Source organism: Melanotaenia boesemani, chromosome 1, assembly GCF_017639745.1.
Source record: "Melanotaenia boesemani isolate fMelBoe1 chromosome 1, fMelBoe1.pri, whole genome shotgun sequence".
Classification (NCBI taxonomy): domain Eukaryota; kingdom Metazoa; phylum Chordata; class Actinopteri; order Atheriniformes; family Melanotaeniidae; genus Melanotaenia; species Melanotaenia boesemani.
Window position 1 is genome coordinate 42,730,779 of NC_055682.1, and position 27,261 is coordinate 42,758,039.

General features: G+C 43.6%; 3 protein-coding genes across 6 annotated transcripts; 1 reads left to right on the forward strand and 2 right to left on the reverse strand.

Moving 5' to 3' along the window:
• The first annotated feature begins 4,209 nt into the window (after positions 1 to 4,209).
• znf414 (zinc finger protein 414) lies at positions 4,210 to 7,357 on the forward strand. 2 transcript variants are annotated; one of them, XM_041989729.1, is made up of 5 exons: positions 4,210 to 4,358; positions 4,580 to 4,690; positions 5,677 to 5,782; positions 5,871 to 6,403; positions 6,582 to 7,357. In XM_041989729.1, the coding sequence occupies exons 1-5, from the start codon at positions 4,310 to 4,312 to the stop codon at positions 6,749 to 6,751; spliced, it is 969 nt and encodes a 322-aa protein (XP_041845663.1). In that variant the 5' UTR covers positions 4,210 to 4,309; the 3' UTR covers positions 6,752 to 7,357. The 2 variants fall into 2 exon arrangements, with proteins under 2 accessions (XP_041845663.1, XP_041845731.1); XM_041989797.1 differs by having other exon boundaries at positions 5,682 to 5,782.
• An 861-nt stretch (positions 7,358 to 8,218) lies between these two features.
• Positions 8,219 to 23,680, reverse strand: mtch2 (mitochondrial carrier homolog 2). The gene is made up of 13 exons (XM_041991252.1): positions 23,555 to 23,680; positions 22,343 to 22,427; positions 21,809 to 21,915; positions 20,802 to 20,828; positions 19,721 to 19,777; positions 18,084 to 18,141; positions 17,938 to 17,989; positions 17,804 to 17,863; positions 12,968 to 13,061; positions 9,885 to 9,932; positions 9,737 to 9,804; positions 9,585 to 9,660; positions 8,219 to 8,869 (listed from the first exon to the last, which is right to left on the reverse strand). Exons 1-13 carry the CDS (start codon positions 23,639 to 23,641, stop codon positions 8,783 to 8,785), a joined length of 906 nt encoding a protein of 301 aa, XP_041847186.1. The 5' UTR covers positions 23,642 to 23,680; the 3' UTR covers positions 8,219 to 8,782.
• Positions 23,681 to 25,260: 1,580 nt separating this feature from the next.
• On the reverse strand, positions 25,261 to 27,240 carry LOC121643001 (high choriolytic enzyme 1-like). Of its 3 annotated transcripts, none has more exons than XM_041990329.1 (9): positions 27,152 to 27,240; positions 27,036 to 27,039; positions 26,875 to 26,937; positions 26,626 to 26,781; positions 26,395 to 26,515; positions 26,131 to 26,309; positions 25,825 to 25,906; positions 25,616 to 25,740; positions 25,261 to 25,516 (listed from the first exon to the last, which is right to left on the reverse strand). In XM_041990329.1, coding segments are annotated over exons 1-9 (810 nt in total). In that variant the 5' UTR covers positions 27,230 to 27,240; the 3' UTR covers positions 25,261 to 25,514. The 3 variants fall into 3 exon arrangements, with proteins under 3 accessions (XP_041846263.1, XP_041846191.1, XP_041846100.1); XM_041990257.1 differs by having other exon boundaries at positions 26,875 to 26,934; positions 27,036 to 27,045; XM_041990166.1 differs by having other exon boundaries at positions 27,036 to 27,045.
• Positions 27,241 to 27,261: the final 21 nt, after the last annotated feature.

Consider the following 27,261-nt stretch of genomic DNA (forward strand, 5'->3'; position numbering starts at 1 on the left):
AAAACCTATACCAAACACTCACCGAGTGCACACACAGACACGGCCGCAACTCGGTGAGGAAACTAAAACCAAACATAAGCAACAGGCCCATAACTAAAGTGACCGTCGTCACAACACAATAAAACGCTAACCTAGCCCAGCCCTAGAACAACCACAAAGTAAACTTAACACAACTAAACACGGTAAGCACCCATTGTGGAAAAGGAGGTGGTCGCGACACACACACACCCGGTGCACAACATGAGGGGGAGAGCGGCCTGAGCCTTTCTGGCATCTCCCCCTCCAGACCTGCCTCGGCTGCAGCCTTTTCAGCCTCAGCTTTCCCTTGGGCTGCAGCCTGACTGGCCCAGAGGGCTGCCAATCAAACGGGGCGGGGACAGAGTAGCTGGCCTTAGCCACTCCGGGCAGCGCTCTGCAGTCCCAAATCAAAACACAAATGGCCACAGCTGTCTGCAAACAGCAGGGGCCGTAACATACTGTATCAGAGGAGGCACTAAGATCCAGTAGAATGTTAAGTAGACATTAAGGTCATTAACAATTTTTAAAAGGGTCGTCTCGGTACTGTGGTTTGTCCTGAAACCAGATTTTATATTTTTCTAAAATCTTGTGTTTGTTTAAAAACTATGCAATTGAATAAAAACAGCCTTTTCTGTCATATTACTTAAAAATGGTAGGTTGGATACAGGACATTAATTATTAAGAATTTTTGGATTTAAGTTACACTGCTGCTGTTTTATGAGCAGATGGGAAGACACTCGTCTGAAGGGAGTAATTTACCATGTTTAAAAGCTCAGGCTCAAAGAAACCATAAAATGTTTTAAAAGTGATGTGGGAATTGGGTCTAAAAGGCAGGTTGTTGGCTTTAGTTGGGAGAAAACTCGGTCAAGCATCTTTGCATCAACCAGGACAAACTCTCCAGTGTTTCCTCGGGTAAAGACAATGCCTTAGATCTGTTAAAATCAACATTTTGTTGAGATTAAAGACTGGTTCTCATAGCATTGATGAAGTGGTCTGCAAAGTCCTCACATGCAGCGTCTGATGCAGGCATGGAGGACTTGTTAAAATCTGTGGTTATTAAAAGATAAATGGTTTTAAAAAGGAATTTTGGATTGTTTGATAACAATAATCTGTGATTATGTTTGAGAAGTAGAGTTTTTTTGCCTGGTTTACTGAATTATTGTAGATTTTGAGTTGTTCCTTTAAAATTTCATGAAGGACTGTCAGTTTTGTTTTTCTTCGTCTCCTGTTCTCCTGCAGCTTCTTTTTAACTAATTAAACAGGTTCTCCACTGTGTTCTGGATTTAGTTCATGATGTTTTTGATTTAAGTGGAGCTGCTAAGTCAGTGACTGATTTTAGTTTGTTTTTAAAACATCAATGATAAAATCACACGAAGCAGGTAAAATCTGAGAAGGAGTTTAGTTTAAAATGTCAATAAAATGTGCAGCTACTTCAGGAGTAATATATTGTTTCCTCCCAGTTCTCACCGGGGCCTCCTGTTGGATAAAACTGGTGATGTTAAAAAAAAAAAAAAACACCGTAGTGGTCTGACACAGCCAGGTCAACAACAGAGGACACACCAGTGGACAGGCCATAGGTTAGGACCAGGTCCAGGGTGTGTCCTCTGTTGTGAGTCGGCTGTGTTACATGCTGTTTAAAACCCAAACTGTTTAAAAGATTTAAAAACTTGTTTTCATAAGAATCACATTTGTCAATATGCAAGTTAAAATCACCAGTTGTTAAAATGTCATGTAGTACTGCAATTTAAATGCATGTTTGAAAAGGGAGGTAAAGATCGAGGAATGTACAGAGCATGGGAGGATTGGTCTTCATTATGACGCTGCTTTCTCCTGTTCGATGGGTTCTTTGGTCGTAGGTGTTTTTTTCTTGTGCGTCGCCGTCTTCTTCAACTTGGTTTTGTCAAAGGTAATGACTTCAGTGATGTCTGGTTTATCAGCCATTCTTGCAGAAGCTCAAGTGGTTTTAACTGAGAGAACTCAGTTGAGAGGCACCTGTTCATGCGGACATGCCGGACAATGGAGTCTCCCAGTATGAGCATGCGGGGACCAGCTTCTGGCACCGAGAGCCTCTGTGCCTTTGTGCCCATAGTGCTATAGGGTGAAATGGAGGTCTTTGCAGGAGCGGCAGTGTTAGAGGTGTTCCTCATTGGAGCGATGGTGGGAGTAGAGGCCAAGGACCCTGCATTAGTGACCGCTGGAGTGGAGGCCGTGTTCCTCGTCAGAGCAATGGCTGGAGTTGAAGTTGAATTTTCTGCTGCTCGGGTGGAAGTGATGTTCTCCTTTGCACAGACAGCGGGAGTGGAGGCAGAAATACCCGCTGCAGCAAACGTGGGTGGAAATGTGGGGGTTCCAGCCCCTGCAGGAGCACGCTCTCTGCCTGAACAGTGACGAGACCCGGTGTGATTACTCACTGCGTCTTTCAGGAGCTGCCGATGCTTTGCTGAAGATGAAGCGCCTAGACGTTGGCGCGGGTGCCGACAGAAGCAGTCGCCTGCCAAGTACCACCCTGCTTTGGGTCCTCATTCCAGGTTGCCACTGGATCACAGCTGGGTGGTGGAGCGGTCAGCCCTTCCTCAGCCGACAGAGCGTTGAAGCATTTGGAGAGAGCAAGTCTACCCCTGCCCTTTCTATGCGACAGACCACCTCCGACCTAAGCTGGTGTTTCGGTGTGGAGCTCAAAAAGGGACACTGTGATGTGTCTGGTTCCCATCGCACGGTATCCTGGAGGGCCATCCTTAATAAGGCAATGTGTTTGGAGTGCTGTTGGTGGGGCCAAGTCCAGTAGACTATCAAGCACCTCATTTTTGGATCAAAGTTATTACTTATATTTTTTGCAGGAATAAATCCAGATTGCTCTTCACTAATAATGTCATTTAGACCCAACTTTAATCTTCTAGCAAAAATGAGTGCAAATAGTTTGGCATAATTTTTTTAAAGACTAACTGGTCTCCAATTTTCTAAACTTAATTTGTCCTTTTTGGGTTTTAAAATGAATTTTATTAAGCCTTGACAAAGAGTTGGGGGTAGTTCTCGAAGATAAGATTTTCATCCTCAAATATCAAATTGTTTATTCTAAGTTTATCAATAAAAGCTTGTTAAAAATGTCTTTTCTCTAAACTGAAGAAGTATTTTGCGCATGTTTCTCCCTGTTCGAACTGTTTCCTTCTGGAACAAAAGCTCCTCTGACTTTGCTAAATTTGATCAAGGTCCAGCTGTAATGTTGAGTATTTTTCACTTCCTGTGGAGAAAGATTTTTTCATGTCATTATTTTGGTGATTATTCTGGTTTCTCTCTTTCTTTTCTTTAGAGGAAGCTGATATCCTATTCTTCTTGCCATAGCTCTGATTTCAAATTTCATTAATTCCCAGCACTTCTGAAACTGATTCACCTTCAACTACCTGTCAATCGCATTTCCTGTGTATCCATAATGAAAGCCATCCCTAATCCTAAGTTGATGCAAGGGATTGTTTCATACTCGACTCACATTGCTCCGAATTTTCCATGTCTAGTTGAAAGCTGAGACTTTGAAAATTAAAATTCCAAATAAAACAACTAAAAAGATATTTGATGATGTTTCACGCCCTTTATTGTCTTTCTGAAACTCCAACAAACATATCTTCTTCTCCAAAGATACTATTTATTCTTTGTGCTTTAAATACTTAAAATTCCACAAATAAAAAAGAAATCAATTTGAAAATTTTAAATAGCGTGTATCCATTATTATTTATTATGGTAGAGATTTGTTTTTAGTTTATGTTTTCTGAAGCACTCGGGACTGATATACATGGCTGGCTGCATGCAAAGATCCCACTCCAGCCCTTTTCTCCAACGGACATTATTTATGGTGTTATTGTGAATGTGAAACCTAGATTTTATACGTTTCATTATAAGAATTTTTTCACCAAGCCCAAAACTTAATGAAAGGTAAAAATGCGATGCAAAATTTCAGTTTATTGGAAAAATATCTACAACAAAAGTCCTAGCAAAACCTTTTTTATTTTAAGATTTTATTTCATTATTTTCTCAGGTTATTGTTGTCGGTGTTCTTCTCATGCACCTTCTCTAAAATGTAAAATAAAAAAGTATGCCATGTTGTTTGTATAGGACTGTTAAAAAATTTTTTTAAATAAAAATAAAAAATTGCTTTTCATGAGCACACCGGCTGCGGAAGTTAAAAGCGTTGACGCTGCGCCCTGTTTTTATTGGTTCAGTTTTAAATCGCACGTGCTTCTGGGTATTGTAGTCCGTTTCTGAGTGCCCTCTATTGTTGTTGTTGCGCCAGTCTACAGTCATGTCTGCAGGCACCACCGTCTTACAAACACCTGAAAATGGAAACGGAGGTTTGTAATTTGGCTCTTATGTAACAGAAAGACGCGTAATTTGCTTGTTGGGTTCTGCTGCGCTCAGTTAACGTTAGCGGAATTCAAGCTAGCTGCTAGCATCCTACTCACCATGTTAGCATACTGAATGGCTAGGATGCTAGTAGTTCTAGGAGGGTCGCTAAATTATTGACGTCGTTTAATGCAAATACATTTTTTTTTATCTTATTCGTCCGTTTCAGGGATCCAAAGGATGCCGTGTCCGTGGTACGGCTGTAAGAGGATCTACACCGAGACCGGCGCTCTGCAAAGCCACATTAAGGACCATGAGATCCCAGCTCAGTCTGTTCCTGGTGAGTCCATTTTGTGGGATGCAAGATGCAAAACCTTTTTCCTTACAGACAAAACAAGGAAAGGCTCATGCATGTTAACAACAATAATAATGCCTGCTTTCTGGCGCTTGTGATCTGCGTGCTGCTTCGGTCGTGGCTGACTGGCAGATTCATTCAGTGATATCCACTTCTGGTCCTTCAGGTTTTAGATGTTTATTTCAGAAATGCACACGAGAAATATGAAAAAGTGGGTTTTTATAACTCACTGGACTGTTGTTATGCAAGGACGCCTGCCCTTCAGACATTAAATACAACTGGAGACGCAACTCCATAAATGCAATCACACGGTCACGTGACGAACCGCAGGTGGGCTTTCCCCCTCGTTCCTTTTACTTTCCCTTTTCTTTCTTTTTGTAAAACATATTTACAAAGATCTGCAGAGGGGTAAACATTCCTCGGCAGATTTGTTTGTAAATATGTTTTATTTAAAAAAAATCACCTGATTGTGTCAGGTGACCGGTTGTGATTGCATTTTTGGAGTTGTGTCTCCAGTTTTATTTAATGTCTGAAGAAGAGCAAGCTCCCGAAACGTCACTTGTTTAAAATTCCAGGAGCAGCTTCTGGTGTGTTCCAGTGCGGACTTTATTAACGTGATGCTGCCTTTTCGGTCCAGCACCCAGCATTACTTTTCTGGGATATGCTGTTATCTTCACCTGTTCTGCTGCAGGCCTGGTCCTGGTAGGAGACGAGTGTTTACTGCTGAGCTGCACCGTGTAGATAAACCACTGCTTCCATACTTTCCACAGTGAGTCAGCTGTCCTTCCGCTGGTTGAAAGCACCTGTTAAAACACTTGGAGCAGTTTCAGTGTTGCGTTCACATGCAGCCATTTCTGTATTACGCTCCACTCAGGCTCTGTTTGATTAGTTGTCATTCAGGTAGTTGAACAATTTCATATGTGATCAGATTAGACATGGCTCATCAGGTCCGCGCTGTGTCTTCTCCTCAGGTAAGGTGTTGCGGTGCTCCACCAGCGGCTGCAGTGGTTCCTTCCCCAACATGCAGAAGCTCATGGAGCATACGAGGCAGCACCACAAGCCAAACATCTACTTCCAGTGAGTCGTCCTGCGCCCTACTTTAACTCTGATGTGACTTATTGTTCTTCATGCTGTGACTCACAAAGTGTTGCTTCTGTTCCTGAAGGTGTGAGAGCTGCCGTACCAAGCTGCGGTCCTATCGGAACCTTCTGGGACACCTTCATACCTGTTCCAAAGTGCCACGAGGCAGACCAAAAGCAGCTGAAGCAACACCCCCATTTCCTGTAACTCCAAATACAAACCCCAAGGCTATGGACCAGCCCCCCCCCCAGCTGGAATCAGTGTCTTCACCCCAGCAAGTCCCATTTCAGATTGCAAACCCAAATGGATCCCTTCCCGGTGCTGTTCCACAGCCAGGTTCTTCAGAACCCCCTGTTCTTGGTCCCCCTATTTTGGCTCTCCAGGAGCCATCCCCTCCCAAGCTTACACCCCCGCAGCTCGCTGAAGCAGCTTCTCAGGCTCTGGTCAGGATGGAAGCCTCTAAAACCCCTCCCACTATAAACCCCGCTGCTCCTGAGGTTCCTGACAACAAGAGTCAGTTCCAGACACAGAGCAGGTCTGCCGAGGCCGCCCCCCCTGCTGCAGGAGCAGCGGCCTCCTCTCCTCCAGGGCCTTCAGCGGTCTGGAAGAAGAATCAAGGTGAGATTCTGGGGCTGATTTCTCCGTGTGTCCCTGTCTGTGTGGAAGGTAGCTGTTTCATGAGTAGTCCACATTTCAGATGGTCTGTATGTAAATCCCCCGGGAGACGGCTGTGTGCCTGATATCTGAAGCTTTCCGTTTCCTCTCTGAAGTCAACAAAATGTCCTTTGTGTGTTAGGCACGGCGTGCAGCAGACGTGTCCTTTGGGAGCACACCAGAGGGCGGTACACCTGCATACAGTGTGGCCACACGGTAACCAACCGCAAGGACATGACCCAGCACATCAAGGGCCAGCACAGCGGCAGCAAGGCTGCAGAAGCCACCGGAAGCTCTGCCGGCAGCTCGTAGAGCGGACCGGTGTTCCTGAGGGAAGCGCCGGCGGCACCGTCCTTCACCCACGTCTGCAAAAACAGGCGGAAGATAAAAAGTCCTGTAAATGTCTGCTCGTTGACTTCCGCTGGAGACAGAAACGCCGTGGGGGAGAGGAGTTTGATGGGGAGGAAAGAAACCACCTGGTTTTTCTCCTGTAAACTGGTTTGTGCACCAGGATCACAACATGATTAAAAAAGAAGCTGTTCAGGATTTTTGCTCCTTTTTATTTATGAAGACAAACAATTTTGTTATTTGTGTTTCAGCTTAAAGCCAAACGATCTGACAGAATCACGTGACTGATTAGTCTGTCGTTGCCTCAGGAAGTAAACCCTGATTACTGAGTCAGAGCAGAACCAGTATGTTCAGAGAGTAAAGTGGGATTTAGTCCGTAGTTTCATCAGCTTTGTAAAATCTCTGGTCACAAAGTATTTCAGCAGGTCAGGTTAAGAATTATTTAGAAAAAAAAGAAGTTTCTGCTTTGCCTCATTTGTTTTGTTACCTGGTTTCTTTTGTGCTTCATGTTTTTAACCTGTTTGAACCTGTTTTTTGCTTTTATTCTAAATAAAGTGCTATTTGTCTGCAGATGTTTGAGTCCCTCGTCTCTGTCGCCATAGTGACGAGTTTCAGTCTCTTCCTGGTCCCTGCATGGACTTCATTCCCTCCATCAGGTACAGAGAACAAGGTCACTGGAACCGATAACCAGTGTTCCCAGTGTAAACGTCTGCGTTGATATTCCAACATGCAGATATTTCTACAGCTAGTAATTTAAACCCCAGCAGATGACGTTTCAACACATAAATGACCTGATTAATACTGCAGTGTATTATATATATATGGTTGTTTATAGAGGCCCATTCAAATTAATATAACCAACAGAATCAGTTATGATTTAAAGTCATTATGAGAGAGAAAGTCAGTTATGTCTCGTACTTTAAATCTCACAGGTATGAGATACTTTGTCAACGTGTAATTCACAAGTGGAAGAATTGGGTTTCCACGTTTACACGGTTCGCTGTGGTTTGTTATGCAATAAATACTTAACTTTGAATAACTGGACATCAGCCGTTCAGAGAAAGTCAAAGTTCACCTGTGAAGGTTTTAGTGGATTTTAACTTAATTCGGACATAAAAAGCAGCTTGCAGCTTTGCAATAAATACTTTTAAATGATTTAATTTTGTAACTGTGATTACTGAAGATTAAAAGTTCTAATCACAGCTAATAAAAATGTCAAATCCCTTTAAGATGACCAACATCTGCTCGTCTACTTCAGGCACTTCCTGCTCTAGAGACATCTGTGTTTATACCTGGCAAATAAAACGGATTCAGATTTTTCTTCGACTAAATATGAGGTGAAATCTGGCCAGCAGATCTGGATCGACTGTGTTAAAACCAGACCAGACAACTAGAACCACGTTGGATACAAACCCGGTTTTACAAGAAAGACAAGGTCAAAAAATCTGGTTTTATTTGGTTCAGAGTTAATACAAGCGCACTGTTCAGAGTGCCGGTTTTCAGTCAGCTCCACGTTTCTGTGCATCCAAACATCCCTCCAACCAACACGTCTTTTCAATTAAATTACAAACCCACCCAGCTTTGCAGAAAATTACAGGACACATGACAAGTCCCACCGGACCACTCACACGTGAATTAATAGACGTTCCCACATGCAGACAGAGACGCCGTATCATGTCATGTTGACGTCGTTATGGTTGAATCATCTATAAAAACGGGGCGGGTACACCATGGTCCACTTCCCTCAGGTTGGTCAACACGTGGGGCTTTAAAAATAATAAACTACATTATTCAATGTTTAGGTTTCTCTTCATTTAAACAGCTGCTGAATTAACTGGAAACATTAGCATTTCAGACGATGCAGGCTGTTTAAAAAAAAAAAAAGTCATTGTAAACAAGTGCATACAAAATAGATTAGTGCCAGCTGTTCCGACCCGGATCAAGCCATGCCGAGTTTTTATTATCACAACTATGTTCATCTCCATTCTCCAGCTTTTAAAAAAATCTCTTCTGGTCGATTGCGTACATCTTTCCTGTTGGAAGCTTCCGGAAAAATAAGCTGTTGCCCCTGCTCATGTTGCCCTGGAATGAAAGGAGAAAAGAAACATGAATTAACCTTAAAACTCCAGCCCACAGTTTCTTAGTTATTTATTTTTTAATTTAATCAAACCCAGTGTGTAGCAGCTTTTAATCCCAGTATAAACCAGTGTGTAGCAGCTTTTAATCCCAGTATAAACCAGTCTGTAGCAGCTTTTAATCCCAGTATAAACCAGTGTGTAGCAGCTTTTAATCCCAGTATAAACCAGTCTGTAGCAGCTTTTAATCCCAGTATAAACCAGTCTGTAGCAGCTTTTAATCCCAGTATAAACCAGTCTGTAGCAGCTTTTAATCCCAGTATAAACCAGTGTGATTGGTGGAAAGTCTGACAGGAAGTGGCTTCATCATCATGTCCAGGTCTAAATAGAGGTCTCTTAGCAACATAGTAGTGATGGTGATGTTTTTATGGTGAAATGTGATAAATAATGCTGTTATCATGGATCATTGTAGATTTACCAGATAGAGTCTCTGAATAAAACTACATTTAGTGGCTGGATTGTAAACCTCCTGGACGGGATAGAAATGCCTGGAAAACGTCTGTAGATCAGCTAAAGGGTTAAATATCCACCACATTTACCCCACAGAGCTACACACCACCGCTCCTGGTGGAGGAGAGCGACTTCGGGAAGATCTGCCAGAGTTTTAGGGGTTAAAGCTTAGTTAAAAGAGAAAGTGTGAGCTGTGTATTGGATTCTGTTACCTCTGTGCTTAGATGCCTCCAGCAGTCCACCCACGTTGGATATACGGATGCATAGGGAGGCAGACCTCCAGCGAGCCTGAAGGAGAGCAGAAATGTGAGTCTCCTGATGGCATTAAAGAGACCGCACAACAGCAGATAAGCTGAAAACTCACCCGCAGTTATTGACGGCCATGAGGTTGGACACCAAAACAAAAGGATATGTGAGCATACTGGCGAAGAACTGGAAGAAAGGGCAGAAGAACATGATTAGAGGACAGCGTGAAGACACTCTGTGGCTCTGCTGATGCTCTCCAGACTCACCCCCGTCACAGCTTGAGAGCAGTTCTTGATTTCTCCCGTGTGACTCATCTGCAGAGAGGAAGAGAAACAGCATTCAAAGTTAAACAAGTTAACATCTGGTCGAGAGTAAAAGAAAATCAAGTCAGATGGATCTGAAGTTATGAAAAATCATGTTTATAGGTGTTAAAATTAAGCTGGGTCAAAATCCACACATGTAGGTCTGCAGGGTTCAAAACCAACATTGTCCACAAGAAACACTGACTGGTGATGGGACTTAAAATCTTTTAGGACCAGTTTAAACTTTAACTGAATCAATAAAGATGACTTGGTGACAGAATTTAAAAGACTAAACTGCACATTTAAAACATCTAAACAGTGCTTTAAAAAAACACAAAGATGCATAAATATAGACATCATCCTTAATATATCCATTAATTATTTATACAGCTCTGTCCAATGAAGGGTGGCAGGGCCGCTGGAGCCCAACTCAGCATGTAGTAGGTGTGAGGCAGGGTAGACCCTGGAAAGGTCACCAGTCCTTTGCAGGGCCAACACAGAGAAACAACCATTCACACTCACACTCACTCCTAGGGAGAATTTACAGCCACCAATTAACGTAACCTGCATGTCTCTGAACGGTGGGAGGAAGCCGGAGTACTCAGGGAGAACATGGAAAGTCCACACAGAAAGGCCACTGTTCAATCCATACCATCTCGTTTTTAGAAAAAACACAAAAAAGCACATTGTGCATTGATTTGGCTGTGAGGAGGTTCAAGCTCGTGCCTTTGCTTGGTAGACTCGAGCAGATAGACTCACAGGTCTGTGTGTTCTCTTAACGCGGCGTGGTTGACGCCTCGCTGACGCTTCAGCGAACCATGTGTGGTAAGAACCTGCAGCTGACACAGCTGAGCTCACTTTGCTTGATTGCAAACAGCTGAAACCGCCTCTATCTGCTTTGCCCTGAGCAGTACACAGTGGGTGTGACCCGCGTCACGGCCTCAACTGTAGTAAGATGGGGGCGGCGTGGCTCAGTGGGTTAGTGGTCGTTGCCGGTTCGATACCGGCCCAGAGAGCTCATGTGGAGGTGTCCCTGAGCAAGACCCCGAAGCCCTACTTGCTCCTGATGGGTCGTGGTTGAGCGCCTTGCATGGCAGCTTCCGCCATCAGTGTGTGTGTGAATGTGATGTATATGTAAAGAGCTTTGGGTAAAAGCGCTATATAAGTACTCAGGTGCATCCTTGAGATGTTCCTACAGCTTAATTGGTAAATTCAGCTGATTGGACTCGTTCTAGAGCTGGCTGGCTGCCTAAACTTAGATCCGGGGAGAAGAGCCCTAATTCATTCCTCTGTGGCGAGAGGAGATCCTTCCAGGAGGACAACCATCTCTGCAGCAATCCACCAATCAGGCTTGTATGGCAGCGTGCCAGACGGAAGCCATTTCTTAATAAAAAGTACATGGCAACACGCCTGGAGTTTGCCAAAATGCACCTGAAAGACTCAGACCATGAGAAACAAAATTCTCTGGTCTGATGAGACAAAGATTGAACTCATTGGTGTGAATGCCAGGCATCATGTTTGGAGGAAACCAGGCACCGCTCATCACCAGGCCAATACCATCCCTACAGTGAAGCATGGTGGTGGCAGCATCATGCTGAGGGGGTGTTTTTCCACGGCAGGAACTGGGAGACTATTCAGGAAAGATGAATGCAGCAATGTGCAGGGATTGAACATCTCTAGAGAGATCTGAAAATGGCTGTCCACCGACGCTTCCCATGCAATCTAATGGAGCTTGAGAGGTGCTGTAGAGGAATGGGCCCAAAGATAGGTGTGCCAAGCTGTGTGCCAAGCTGTGTGCCAAGCTGTGTGCCAAGCTGTAATATTCAGAAACACTCGAGACTGTAATTGCTGCCAAAGGTGCATCAACAGAGTATTGAGAAAAAGGCTCTGAATACTTACGTACATGTGATTTCTTAGTGTTTTATTTCTAATAAATTTGCAAAAATCTAAAAAAAAAGACCTTTTTCACAATGTCATTATGGGGTATTGTGTGTAGAATTTTCAGGACAAAAATGAATTTGTTCCATTTTGGAATAAGGCTGTAACATAAAATGTGGAAAAAGTGAAGCGCTGTGAATACTTTCTGGGTGCACTGTACGTGATATTTTCTGAATTTATTAAAATGAACCACTTGAAAGGCATCACTATAGCTGAGAAAGAGATCACCATTAGTCAGCTGGCTGACGTTACAACCTCATTTCTGCAGGATACCTTTCAGGTTTCAGCAGCCATTGCCATTATTAAAGCATTTTCCTGTGCCTCTGGGCTCCGTAAATGTGAACTGCTAGCCCTTAAAAACCGTAGCGCCTCTTCCATCTGTGGCATTCCTGTGAAGGATTCTGTTACCTATCTTTGTTATAACTAACAAAAATTAAGATACAAGATATTTTTTAACTTTGACTCCAAAATCATGCCCCCAGAGGGATCTACTAGTCAGGGGTAGAATATTACGAACCAAAGCAGAGGGCATTTCCTGTTCGACCTATGCAGCCTCGTCTCTCGCTGTAAACAAACACGCCGCTGATTCTATTAATAAAATGCTTTATAAATTTGTATGGAAGAACAGAATTAGAAACATCACAGCGCTGCAGGCTGCACAGAGCGCTACACCCTGATTCTGTCCTGTACCAGCTCTTCTTCTATGGTGCTTAAGCAGTTACAGTTTTTTATTCCCAACATTTATAGAAGTGCCGTCCTGGATCAAACAGACCTACTGTTTGGATGAGGAGGGATTATTTGTTGGGTACGACAAATAACCAGAGACAAATAACATCTGAATGTGGCAACAAACATTTGATTGAATAATAGTAAAGAAATAATTGTAGTAAACTATCCCACTAATTGTGTGTGGTAACATGTGGACAGCAGCAAACCTGTGCATCTTCATCACAGTAGTTGAAGGCCTGGTTAGGAAACGGTTAGACTGAAATTATTGTCATTTAGAAACAATAAAGGTAATCTTTCAGGACAAATAAATCCTTAAACCAAACCAGTGGTCAGATGCCAGCTCTGAACTGGACTGAGTGATGAAGACGGGGGCGACTTACTGAGTCATCAATGGCGTAGGTATTGATGACGTGAGCCAGCAGGTTACAAATCCACAAAGACAAGATGTCACCCAACAGGCGAGGAATTAAACCCCTGCAGAGGAAAAAAGAAATCTCTATTAAATGACAGAAAACTCTACTAAATAAATAAAAAAAAATCTGCTAAATTTATATATAGAAGTTTATTTGGTTTCATAGGAGTAAAAGGTCGCATAAAACGGGAAAAGTCCAGAGGGTGTTTCAATTAAGAAATGATGGTCCAAACGTCTGATTTTTGTTTTAAATTTGCCAAATGTGGTGGAAGAATAAAACTAAGGGAAACATTTAAACTCTGTATTCTGTGGATTTAATAATAGTTGATCAGAGAAGGTTGGAGTTACTGCTTGTTTATCTGTTTGTTACTATGAAGCTGCAGGTTTTAGATCACCGTTTCCTGTCTGCAGGATGATGAGCTGGTTGAAGCTGGGTTCCTACTGGTGAGGCGTCTGCGTACGGTAGGGCCCGCGCAGCCCACGCTGGTGAAATGTGCTCTCACACTCAAGCGTAGGGTTACGCTGTCCTGTTGTGGTTTAATAAATTCAGGGACCTCCAACCCGACGACTCCGGCTCTTTCCACGGGCTGGAGGTCGTTCCTGGAGGTGTCATCATTTAGATGTCTGTATTTCCTAACCTCCCCCATCAGCCTCATTTAGTTGGTCCACTGTAAGTTTTTAAAAACGGCGGTTACGGCACATATTCAGTGAGAGGATTCAGAAATCCAGAAACACAATCAGGAGTGATGACAAAAAAAAATCATGAGCCTGAACATTTAAGGTGTTCCTCGATGGACGCCGTGATAACTGATCTGAAATTTCAGCCCAATATTATCACACAGAACACGTCACACTTAAAAAAAGCAAAAATGTACACTTTTAAAATGTGTGAGAGATTATTATAAAAATAAGCGTGTTAACCTCTCACCTGTCCTTAGGCAGAGGCAGATCTGTGGTTATAGTACAGCAATATAAATAAAGATGGCAACGCTCCATGTAACTACAACATGGTCCTCACACACGTAATGCTTTTAATATCCAAAAATAACGGTTTCCAAGTTGTCATTGACAGAGTAAATATTCTACTGTACCCTGTGATGGAGCAACCATGTTAATTATCTGTGCTGCAGACAGCTCAAAGGCTTCGTTTCTTACGCAGACTCAGGCTGTTTGGGGTCCAACCTAAGATCAGGCTCATTTTCTATCAGGCTGTTCTGGGTAGCATCATCAGATACGGTACGGCTGCAGGGTTCGGCACATTAACAGGTCAGTCTCAGACGAGATTCTCACAGAGATGAAAGTAACTGGGTCAATAATCAGTAACCAGCAGCTTTTCTGTACTGGGAGGCCTCAATCCAGTCAAGCCAGCTACGTCAGATGGAGGAGCATCCATCACTGATCAATACATCCTATCAAGTCTGATAAAGGCTAAAAATGTGTCACTAATTTACAGAACTCTACATTTACACCTGGACTGCAGCAGCAGTGATGCTCTTCTACATGTTGTTCTACATCAACACTGAAAACAGCATCGGCTGTTTGTGTTTACACGTTTAACATCTGATGGCCGCTTCAGTTGTAATAATCAGATGATTATTTAGAACTCTAGACCAGCCCCTGCACATAAATCCTATCACCTGTCAACCACCTGGTTAGAGAAGGTCCTGCTCTGATTTGGATTTGAGAACCTGTTCATAATGTAAAATCTGCCGATACAACATCTGCACAGCACCACCGATTCACAGAAGACGTCCTCTTTAATGTTGACACTCACTAGATATCTGATCCTGATCCATCTGGCTGTGTTGTGACCAGTGTTGAGAGTAACACGTTACAAAGTAACGCGTTACAGTAACAATATTACTTTTTGGAGTAACGAAGTAAAGTAGTGCGTTACACTTAAAATATCGGTAATGAAATGACTTTACTGGACTACAGTAAGGTGTTTTTCTGCGTTACTCGAGCGGTGTTTGCCTATGTGTAAAGTTCTGATCTGTTTTAGGTGGTACACGCATGCTGCTGCCTGTGTGTGTGCTTGTCTGGACACGTTGCCATAGAGATCAATTTGCGTGACGTAGCTGATTGTGTGTCAACCAAAGAAAAGAAAAATTAAGCTGGAGAGATGGAGATACAGGCTTTTGGGCAGTGGCGATATTCGTATTATTTTCAGTTCAATCCAAACTTGTGGTGAAAGATCCTGTTCGCCGGTCAGTGGAAGGAGTCCTTCAGCAGCCGACCCGCTTAAACAGCAGCCGACCCGCCTAAACAAGCAGCCGACCCGCCTTTTTTTAAACATTTCCTGGAGAGCAGCAGCCGGTAAGACAGAAATGAACAAGCTAGTTGCAGAGTTCATTGTAGGAGACATGCTCCCCCTGTGGACTGAATGGCCAAGGTTTAGAAAATACTGGATAAAATGATGAGACAAGTGTGTCCATTTCTTCCCACAGACAGGGACGTTGTTCTTGTGGTTTTAAAGCCGTTTTGTTTACAGTATACAGTAAACACTCTGCAGACAGGCAGTGATGTTTGTCCATGTCTACACGGTGAATTAAGAAATGGTAAAGTAATAAGTAGTGATGTTACTTTTCAAATGCAGTAACGAGTAATTTCGTTACAATTTACAGAAGTAATGAGTAACTACTAACTAATTACTTTTTTATAGTAAAACTGGTTGTGACCAGCAGGTTTTACAGCCGTGTCACCAGCAAACCTCAGCTAGTAATGAAAATAATAGAAAATAAATGCAAACAAAAGGCTGTCTGATTAAACGGGCTACCGTTTTACGTCAACACCCTGCTACTTTCCACGAGCTGAACGATAAACAACAAGAGAGACTATGCTGGGACAGAAAAGCCGATCAGCTGATCACGTCATGATTCAAGGAGCAACAGGGCAGGAAGAGAAGAGGAAGGAGGAGGACAGGGAGTAGCACAGAGATGCAGAGTGACTGGAGACACGTTTGTTTAAAAAACAAAATAAAACACAAACAGCTAAATAAGTGCGGGTGTCGGACCCTCTCCCCATGAACGACGCCCTCTCCCCATGAACGGCACAGGGTGTCGGACCCTCTCCCCATGAACAACGCCCTCTCCCCATGAACGCCCCAGGCATCGGACCCACTCTCCATGAACACCCCAGGGCGTCGGACCCTCTCCCCGTGAAAGGCCTGGGGCGTCGGACCCTCTCCCCATGAACGGCGCAGGGCGTCGGACCCTCTCCCCATGAACACCCCAGGGCGTCGGACCCTCTCCCCATGAACACCCCAGGGCGTCGGACCCTCTCCTCCCCATGAACGGCGCAGGGCGTCGGACCCTCTCCCCATGAACGGCGCAGGGCGTCGGACCCTCTCCCCATGAACGGCGCAGGGCGTCGGACCCTCTCCCCATTAACGGCGCAGGGCGTCGGACCCTCTCCCCATGAACGGCGCAGGGCGTCGGACCCTCTCCCCATTAACGGCGCAGGGCGTCGGACCCTCTCCCCATGAACGGCGCAGGGCGTCAGACCCTCTCCCCATCAACACGCCAGGGCGTCGGACCCTCTCCCCATGAACGCCGCGGGCGTCGGACCCTCTCCCCATGAACGCCGCGGTCGTCGGACCCTCTCCCCATGAAACGCCCACACCCCCATGGGTGCGAGGCGGACGGCATGTCTGAGGTGACTGCAGCCCCTGGAAAACGGTCACATGTTAAGCTCACACAGCTGCTTTATGAACGTGTCCCAACTGGGAAAAAGCCTTTTTCCACTTTTGGCGTATGTCAATTTCCCTAAAGCATAATCTGCAGAAACAGCTATCCGGTTCATTTATTTATATATTTTTTTGCACTAGCTCCCGCAAGGCTCGCCATAAATGCCACTAATAGACTAATTTAGAGCCAACGTTGCAGTTTCATCACTTGCAGCTGCAAAGCCAACTGGTTGCAGAAAAGCACAGCATTGACACCAATGGAGGGAAGTGTTGAGAAACAACGACAGTTAAATGATGGCTGCTTGAGAGCCACAGGTCTCCATTAAGCAGTCTGCGATTTTTTTTTCTTGCACACAAGTATCCCCTTTGTTTCTCCAATAACCAAGTGCCACCAAATGCCAGAATTTCGGCACAATGCTGGATTCCCATCACCCCTGAGTAATCACAAACTGACCAGTCACAATGGAGTACTTCCACATAACCATGCTATGTAGCAGGAGTGCACATCAGGTCTAGAAAAGGTGGACATCAATCCTCTGCGGACTCATGGCAGTTTCGCCATAACCAACCTTATGCAGACGCAGTCCCAGTAAAAATCCAGCTTAAAAGGCCCATTTATGCCTGATGCAAATGGACGGATACGCAGACGGACGATACGCAGACGGACGATACGCAGACGGATCGATACGCAGATGGACGATACGCAGACGGATCGATACGCAGATGGACGATACGCAGACGGGTCGATACGCAGATGGACGATACACAGACGGATCGATACGCAGACGGATCGATACGCAGACGGATCGATACGCAGACGGATCGATACGCAGATGGACGATACGCAGACGGATCGATACGCAGATGGACGATACGCAGACGGGTCGATACGCAGATGGACGATACGCAGACGGATCGATACGCAGATGGATCGATACGCAGATGGACAAACACTTTTGTCTGTCTCCTGCGTTGTTTACGTTAATAATTTGTGCGTAACAAAAAAAGCTAAGTGTATGAGTAACCACAAAGGATGAAGTAATTCTTTATATGCTGAGAAACACACAACAGTTTCCACTGGGTTCATCACTGTAAATCTTCAGAAGATAAATTACTCACGCAAAGAAGCCCAGGACGCCTTCTTCTCTGTAGACGGTGACGATGGAGTCAAACACACCGCTGGGGACAAAGATTTTTCATTAGTTTTATGGCTCTTCTCAGTCAGGTTTGTACAGAAAAGATGAAAAACTTGCCTGTATTTTGTTTCCCTTCCAATAAACTGGACCATACATCGCAAAGTAATCACTGGAGAACAAATCAGGGAAAGTAAATGTGACATTCAGACACACAGAGCCAGAATATTCTAATTCATGTCAAAGCTCAGACAGGAACGGCGTACCATGAAACGGATGTGTGACGATGGTGGCGCAGGAGCGAGCAAGCATCTCTTTGGTTGTCTGAGGAAAAAAAAAGGAGTGCGGACAGAAACACTCAGATCATGCCAACATAGCTGGACTACAAACAAACTGATCCCAGCTCCATATTTAACCCCAAGTATTTTTTCCAACTCATCAACATCACATTTAATATCATGTTGGATGATGCAATTTGAAATAATTTTATATTTTGTCGCCATCACACTCTCATTGGATACACATGATGAGTTTCAGGGCCGCAGAGGTTGAAGAAAAACAAGCTGCATCGGGATTCAGACCTCAAAGTTGAGTTGGTCGGATTTTACTGGTTAAGTCTGGAATCAACTTCTGAACAATGTTAACTACCTCCCCCCCCCCCCCCCCCCCCCCCAATCTATATGAATAAAACACTACTTTGCCAAACACATTCTCTTTGCTTTAATTACCCTGAATATGTTGTAGACTTTAACCCTTTATTGGGCATTGAAATATTTGGAAATTTTCATTTTCAACCACAGAGAAGGGTGTTGTTGTGATATTGGATTACAAGACTTTAAAAACATTATTTCTATTTTATCTTATTTAAAATAAAAAGTATTTGCTCAGTACTAAAAGGTTTCTTTTTATTTTTATAGTGAAAGACAGTTTGAATGAGGCTTTTGGGATGTAGCCTGATCTTTGATTATTGGTTGGATTGGGTTCTGAGCTCATGGAGTAGCATGCATCAGTGCTGAGGGACTCATGAGGAAACTCATCATGGTTTTAAAACAAGTTTCTGCCTGGAGAAAACAATCTGTGTGCAGGAAAAATTGTGCCAACCACAAATCAAACTGTCCAATAAGAAGGCAGATAGCAGCTTCTTACAGTGATGATGTTGAAAGCAGCTGAATAATTCTGTGACTTATCCAGGCGTTACGTTACAATATAGTTGAAACAACCATTAAAGAGTGAGTGTTCAGTTCCTTTAACAAACTGACCTTACTGAGTTTGGCTCTGTTAGATCTTCTGAGTTGACTAATGTTCACATATGGAGCTACATAAAAACACTAAATTGAACTGTGTAGTAGGGCTGCATAATATCAGGAAAACATGTGATAGCACTGTTAAACGTTGCGATGACGATATGATCTACCATAAATAAAATAAATAAAGCTGCTGCCCTTATCAGTAACGGTGGGCCTGCTGTCCACCATCATCAGTCCAGATATCCACAGCTCTGTCCTTGTCTGCAGATATGAAGTCATTAGGACTCGCAGTAAAGGCGCCGCCGCAACACACAAAACATGGGCTGGATTTGTCTATAGCTCCTTGTGGTCGTCCTCTAGGTGTCAGCAGAGATTTAGCTTGTGTCCCCTGGTGGTCGGCAGAAGTATTCAACTTGCAGAGTTTCTGTGTTTGTTGTGTCTCATTTCTCTTCTGACCAGCGTAGTTCCAAATAACCGACTAGCTGTTCTGTTTAGCCACAAGTTCCTCTGCATCCACATTTTCCTCGCTCCTCTCGTTACCTTCCACCATCTAAATGCCCACTGCATGTGCTCTGGTTCTACACGGGACCGTAGGCGCCTACCGTAGGCAAATAACTTGATGAAGATAAATTTTTGATATGGTGTCAGTGTCTTACCTCATTGACAACGTGCTGCAGAGAGCCCTCTGCAGCCTTCTGCTGGCCACCCAGTACCTGGACAACAGAGATCAAACTCAACTTTACTAAAGATACTTTACGAAATGCCCTTTTATTAAGTAGCTTTATATAAAATTAAATGCTCTTAAAACAAAATTAATACTTTTCAATGATCGTAACAAAATTACATTTGTTTTAACTCAAAGCTGTCTTAGTACAAATAATTTTCCCACATTCTATATCTCGTGTGATAAAGTCTCGATATATTTGAAATTCTCAATATTTAAGTTTTAAATTTTTTTCTTTTGAATTTTTTTCCCATTTTATTATACTTTATTAATCCCAAGCTGGGAAATTCTTTCTCTGCATTTAACCCATCCTGGTTGCAGTGGACTGGCAGACTCCAGAAGGGCCTTGCTCAGGGGCCCACTGTGGTTTACCTTAGTTGCTAGCCAGGGACTTGAACCCAGGTTCTCCAGACCAAAGCCCACCTCTGTAACTACTAAGCTAGCACTGCCCCAGCCCTAATTGATCCTGATAGTTTGTGGACAATCCAGCTTGCAAACAGCACTGAAAACGTTTCTCTGCCTCAGCTGTTGCACTGATGGAGAAATCACAACTTTACATGCAATGCAGACAAAAGTCAGCTTTGTAAAAACATGCTACATGGACCAGTCAAAACCGTTATGGTCTGTGTTACTACGACATATGTCTGCTATACAGCAGGATAAACTTATGCTGTAGACTCTGCATTACTCTGATATTTAAGCATTAACTTGACTGCATGTGGATGGTATTTTTGCCATGCTGCCTGTTTCTGACTACACACATATTAAGATGCATTTTCTGTCTCTGACCACTATGTTGATGCAGATTCAATTATAAACAGGAGGTCTAATCACCTATATGGCCTAAATCTGAGGTTCAACAGGAAATATCTGGGACCACATGCTTCCTATTTTGATTCTTCAAAGTTTGATCAAATTTCTTGATACTCACAAAACAAGTGAAGAAAGAAACAATCAGACAAAAACTGTTTTTTATCAGCATCCAGTTCCTCTGTGAAGATAAAATGTCTTACCTGCGATGTACCTTGTTCCTGATATTTCTGTAAGGAGACAGCAGAGGAAAAATGATCCAAAGGCCATGCAAATCTAGATTTTGTGCATTAGACTTATAACCTGCCTAACAAAAGTTTATTCTTCTGTTCAATGCCATGACTCATGCATAAAACTCAAGCAGCAACCTCCGCCGGTGAAATGTGAAGCCTATACGGAAGTGCAAAAAACTGCAGTTCCCCCCTCATCCACTCCCAAATCCCCATAGACTCCCATGTTAAAAAGACCAATTTCACAGCAGAAATAAACATGTTTAAAGCCTGGTACAAAAGTCCATTTTAGGATTAAAAGGTCATGTTTACCTTCATGACAACTGTGAGGGGGGTGAATTTTTTTCTAACTCATCCGTTTGGATGTTATTTAATGTTGAAATTTGGCATAATTAGGGGCGTGTCCTTTTGATTGACAGGTATCCAATATCCACGAAAAGAAGGGAGAGTGCAGCACAACCGCAGTTTTTAGTCGACTAACAGCACGTCTTAGCTTTAGCCTGCCTACCTCCGTTAGTTGTTTAGCTACCGTTAGCTCTGGGTTAGCTCGGTTAGCTCTTAGCTACAGACAGCTCGGAGTTTGATGGGTGTCAATCATCCACCCCCACCTTCACAGTCCCCCTCTCAGCTCCACCTCTTTGCCCATTTTGGGATTTTCCAGGACTAACGACACGCGTGACGCTACCAAGATGGCGACGGTGGGAACGCCCAATGAGCTTCAATTCAGCTCTTCAGAAACCTACAGGTGACGTCACGGAGGCTCCGCCCATCTTTTATATACAGTCCATGATAAAACTCCTTTAAACGTGACATTAGAATCAGTTGGAGTTCTGCAGGTACAGGTGTGCAATAAAGAAAAAACATCATGTCTACATGACAAAAAAATCTGTATCTGTTGGAAAAAGCAAACCATAACCTACGTCAGCTGTGGGTCTGATTACAACTATCACCCAAGCTGCACTTCTTCTATTCAGACATACCTGCACAACTTTGCCGTGCACGACTGTGCCAATAGAACTGGCGCAGAGTCTTGGAACGAGCCCTTTGAAGAGACCTGCTTTTCCATCAATCTTAATGATGTGTTTTGCTGAAGAAGAAAGAAAATACACATTATGTCAGTGCACAGATCAACAGCTAGTATCTGTGGTGGTACAGCAGCAGATTACAGTCAAGCTAAAAGTCTAACAAACAACTAATTTAGCCAACCCTCAGTGTCACTACGGCAACACACGGCATGCAGTCCAGCAAACTCCACACAAATCCCAAGAATAGCGTGGAAGTTAAATGACAAGTTAAAAGACAAGTTTTTTGTTGTGTTTTGGTTAGCAGACCATTTAAATTTACTGAAGAACAAAAGTACTTTAAATTAAACCTGATTCATAACATTTCTACCTTTCCTGATAAGTTCAAATAATAAAAGCTACAATCCCGAAAGCCCAAAGACGCTTTTAAAACAATGTGATAATAAATATTTCACTCCATATCTGAAAGGACCTTTGGAGGGTCTGACTCACCATAGGCAAACAACCCAGGCAGCTGATGTACCTGTCTGCCAAACAGGTTCCGGCCCAGGCTGGGAGGGAGCGGCTCGTGCCCTACCTGACAACATGGGTATTAAGATCAGTAACATTACAAACAACATGTGAAGCTCAGTTCCAGCCCCACAAACATGGCTCCTCCACGTCCTGGTTTCATTTCCATACACCGACCTGTTGACATGTTCCTTCCCTGCTACCTGCACTGTGTCGAGACGCTTACTTCCTATGCGTTTTGTCTTTTAATCGCCATTAATATTAAAACACAAGTTTAAAAGTTAGCTTAATGATAACCGTTCAGATTAGCTTTCCAGCTAGCAGCTGCTAAGATTAGCCTACAGGCTATCTCAGTCGGTCAAAGGTAATGTTCCGTGAACGAAACAGGAACCCGGATCCCAGAATGGCTGTCATGTGTCGTTCTAAAAACATGACAACATTAAGTCACTAAGAACCGGAACAACCCGAACTTTAACCCTAAGCCAACAGTTTACTGACAACCAGCATGTCAACAGTAAAGATCTATAACTCGTTCGGACATTTTAATGTTACAGATGAACATACTGACTTTTGTACTGTCAGAAATTAAAAATAAAAAAGTTTCTGAAAATAATAATAATAATAATAATAATAATAACACAAGAAGCTGTTAGCTGGACAGCAGAAGACAGCTAGCCACCCGAATGCTAGCTAGCTGTTATCTGTTACATGGCCACCTAACGCCCCTGTGTCTGATAAATAAGTTAAGAAGCTTTCTGAAGGTCCATGCCAGGGCGAAGGGCTGCTTTATTCTCTGCTATCGAGCCACGAACAAAGCAGAGCATTTCAGTGAGGAATATGATTTGTAGCAGGCTTTTAAACACCGCTTCCGACATCCACGGTGTTTTGGAAACAGAAGGTCACAGGGACATCAGAGGAACCAGCAGTGTAGCTTAAACCAGGACATAATATGCAGAAATTAAGAGTGAAAGTCATTCGTGAATAGATTTAAGACGTTATCAACCCCTTAAAATAATTTTCTGATATGCAATCCAACAATCAAATACATTATTTTCAGTGGAGCCTGACAGTTTTCGCCTCAGGCCACTAGCCATTTGAGTAATTCCTACTTCTAAAAGCCATATTAACATGGCTAAAGCAGCCCCTGGACCACCAACGTCTCCGGACCGCGTGCACGCATCATTCTCCCCTTACTTGGATCAGGACTTTGATGTACATCAGCGGGTGGGAAAGGACGGTAAGTCCTGATCCCAGCAATACTTGTCCACACGTGTCCGCCATCTTTGGAGAGACAGGGGAGACAGGAAATTCTCTTCTTTCTTCTCGCGCTGGGAGATAATAGCAGCCATATCTGACCGCATTTAAATGTTACCGCCCTCTAGTGGTAACAGATGGTAAGACACGTTTACAAATGTAAATGTTTATGAAAAATATATTATTAGGGTCCGAGCCATACAAAGTATGGCAAGGCCCTATTGTTCCTGAAATGTTTATTCTCCTCCGTTCTTCTTCTAAGCGCTTCGACCCCAAATTTGACCCCCTAAACACCCATGAAAAGTTGTGAAACTTGGCACACACGTAAAGCCCGGCGAAAATCGCGATATTCTAAGGTCCGCATACACTTCAATGCAAAAGTGGCTCAACAGCGCCACCTAGAGTCCAAAAAAAATCCCCAAATGAATGGGGTCCCAAAAGTCTACTTCGACGTAGGAACACGAAACTTGGCACCCACGTGTACCACCCCGAGTCGAGCAAAAAAGTCAATGAAACACCTGTTGCCATGGAAACGGTGTGCCCGCCATCTTGGCGTGTGCGGCCATTTTTTTGCCATGTTTTGCACTTTACACACATCGTATTTGAACGAACTAGTCTGAGGGGATTCGTGCGACTGACTCCAAACTTGGTGGGAAGCTTCCTGACAAGTTGGGGACCAAACGCTATTCAAATCTTTCTAATAGGAGAAAGCGTGTTACCGTGGCAACCATGAAAAAAGCCTTCTCGCCATGAAACACGGTTTGCTCATATCTCCATAGGAATACATGAGAACTGCACCAAACTTGACATGATTCATACTTGTTGGGTCCCTAACACATTACAAGACCCGTTGTCATGGCAACATAGCATGTTAGCTAGCAAATTAGCATGCTAGCAATAAATGCTAACTAGGTATATCAACATTTCAGATTCTCAGCTGGACGTTTTACTGTGTTACGTACCATGTTAACAGGTTACTTACCATGCTAGGAAAAGGTGTATGGGATGGGTGGCGGGGTCCAGAATGCTCGGACCCGATGGATGCCGCTTGCGGCTTTAATTATTATTATTATTATTATTATTATTATTATTATTATTATTATTATTATTATTATTATTATTAAGTTGAGGGGATCTGGGGCTGACACCCTGGACTTTTGTCAGGTTTTATCTAAGTAAAATGACCAAATAAAATATTAAATAAACAATAAAATATTGATTTTGATTTCAATATGGGTTTTAAAATAAAACATGGTCTTCTTTAGGTTTTATCAGGTTGTTTTGTTAGTATAAATCCACCCAATTTATTTAATATATTTCTATATATTTAAAAGAGTGGGAGAAAAGAAGCAGGCCAACAAAGAGTTTTGTAGTTTATGACAATTTATGTCACTTTGGGAAAAACAAAGAACCCTACAACATCTTGACTAAAAGCAAGACAAGTATGTGATATTTTCTGATAATTAACATCACTGTTTTATATTGATTAAATAGGCTGATGTGCTGCATTTTTTTAATCATAGAACAGGTTAATTATCCTGCATTTTCAGGTGTGAATATCCTCATGTCATCATTAAGTTTTAGAGAATAATCCTTTTCAGTCTGACAGGAATGAAGCATGAATACAAAAACATAAGGCCTTTGCATGCTTGGAAGACAGATTTTATTTGTCAGAGCAAAGACAACACAATGGTCTGGAATACAATACAAAGTCTGGATCAAGGTTTCCTCTAATCCTGTTCAGTGGTGGACAAATTTAGACCTCAACTAAAGAGGAGGAAGAGTCATTTCCACCACATGGTAAAGTTAAATGTCCACACAGTAGTCTGAGTTTGTTCAGTAAGATCTGCTGCGTTCAGTCTTCTCTCTGATCCGTCTTCCAGCACATCTGGACAGGTTCTTCTGCAAAAGAGAACAGCAGTGGACCAAATCAGAGTTGAGTGGAAAGGACCATCAGGGTCTGTTGGACAGTAAATTCACAACCAGCTCACGTGGACTCACAGCACTTGTAGAGTCTGTTGAGCCTGTCGATGTCATTGCGGCTCATCTCCTTAGCATTGCCAAAGGAGACATTGGGATTAGGGATGGGGAGCATGGTTGGCTGGTTGTTCTTGGAGAAGGCATACCTACCACAGAACAGAGCTGTTAGTTTCCTTCAGGGGTAAAACACACACACCAAACAAGGCTGAAGAGAGTTCAGCTGTTCTCACTTGTGGTACTGCATGACGGAGTTGTAATCGTAAGGAGTGCCCTGGTTGAGGGTGGCGATCTTCCTGAAGTTGTGCTCCATTCCTAAGAGAGAAAAAAGTTAAATGAAATGACAAAGTTTATATCCGAATTCATAACATTTGCTCTGATCAGTCATGTTCCTCAGTACACCACCTGCAGCCTGATTTTAGGGCTCTGCCTGCCAGAAGGCAGGAGACAATCTCCAGAAACTGATGAACCACCGTCTGTTCAGTGGTTTATGTAAATCAGATGTATCTGTGTGTGTAAACAGCATGCTGCTCCATTACCAGACTGGACGTTCTGCAGCAGGACTTGGATGTGGTTGTCCCTGTCCGAGCGGGTCTGCTCATGGTTGAAGCCCAGAGCGTGGAGCAGCTCGTGCTGGACGGTGCCGTGGTAAAGACATCCACTCCTGGCCAGAGACACCACCTGCTTCCCGCCACTACGGCCAACGTAGGAGTAGCAGCTGGATGGAAGCAGAGAGAAGTGAAGTTTTGTGATGGCTGAGGACAGTTTTCAGCTGAGGCTGCTTATTCATCTCAGACTGGTACCCATTCTTAGACTCGATGCTCAACCAATCACGATCGCTGCTTCTGCTGGGCCTGAAGCGGATGCAGGAGAAGGAGGAGAAGGACTCCAGTCCACGGGTGATGATAGCCTTCTCTCTGTCGGCTGGCAGGATGACAGCAGACTTAGATCAGCATCAGAGACGACTGTATTTGGGAATATTTAGTCTTATTTGGATGGCTGGATATTTAGTCCAGCTTCAGTGTGACGCTCACAGAAGTGGCTGGCGATGAAATAAGGCACGTAGACCATCCCATCAGTCCACTTGCCCCACAGGCAGCCTCTGCTGGTGCAGGGATCAGCGTTTCTCTCGGCCTCACTGTCGATAGCAATGTCTCCTTCAGTCAGGATGGGATCATCGTCAGAACGGACTGAAACACATCACACAGAAACTTCAGGCCTGATGAAGGATGGAAACAGGTCCACACTGGCCACGATCAGAGACTGCATCAGCTGGAACTCACTCAGATTTCTGTTGGCTCTCTCCAGAAGTTCAGAGACTGAAAGCTCTTCAGCGTTGTCCTCTGCTCAGGGACATCAATGACAACACAATGTAATTTTACACCCTAACACACCAGTCACAATGCTGAGTGTGTGAGTAAAACAAGTACAAGAGATTTCATACCTGTCTGCAGCTTCAGGTAGGGATAAGAAGACAAAAACAATGGTTAATGAAAACAGCCAAACAATCAGCAACGTAGATGAAATATGTCCGACAAGAGAGACTTTTCATGTTCCCACCTCACTGTCGGCCCAACAGCAGGCGGCCAGCAGCAGCACAGCCAGAGCAGACAAACTGAAAACAGACCAGCGAGCCATCCCAGCAAAACCTGTAGGACAGAGAATCAGCC

Coding starts and splice junctions, on each gene's coding strand:
- znf414 (XM_041989729.1), top strand. CDS start 4,310: ATGTCTGCAGGCACCACCGTCTTACAAACACCTGAAAATGGAAACGGA. Junction 4,359..4,579: donor ACCTGAAAATGGAAACGGAG/GTTTGTAATTTG, acceptor CGTCCGTTTCAG/GGATCCAAAGGATGCCGTGT. Junction 6,404..6,581: donor GGTCTGGAAGAAGAATCAAG/GTGAGATTCTGG, acceptor TTTGTGTGTTAG/GCACGGCGTGCAGCAGACGT.
- LOC121643001 (XM_041990166.1), bottom strand. CDS start 27,229: ATGGCTCGCTGGTCTGTTTTCAGTTTGTCTGCTCTGGCTGTGCTGCTG. Junction 26,782..26,874: donor GAGAGCCAACAGAAATCTGA/GTGAGTTCCAGC, acceptor GATGTGTTTCAG/TCCGTTCTGACGATGATCCC. Junction 26,516..26,625: donor TTTCATCGCCAGCCACTTCT/GTGAGCGTCACA, acceptor TCATCCTGCCAG/CCGACAGAGAGAAGGCTATC.
- mtch2 (XM_041991252.1), bottom strand. CDS start 23,641: ATGGCGGACACGTGTGGACAAGTATTGCTGGGATCAGGACTTACCGTC. Junction 17,864..17,937: donor GGAAGGGAAACAAAATACAG/GCAAGTTTTTCA, acceptor CTTTGTCCCCAG/CGGTGTGTTTGACTCCATCG. Junction 8,870..9,584: donor GGAGGCATCTAAGCACAGAG/GTAACAGAATCC, acceptor CTTTCATTCCAG/GGCAACATGAGCAGGGGCAA.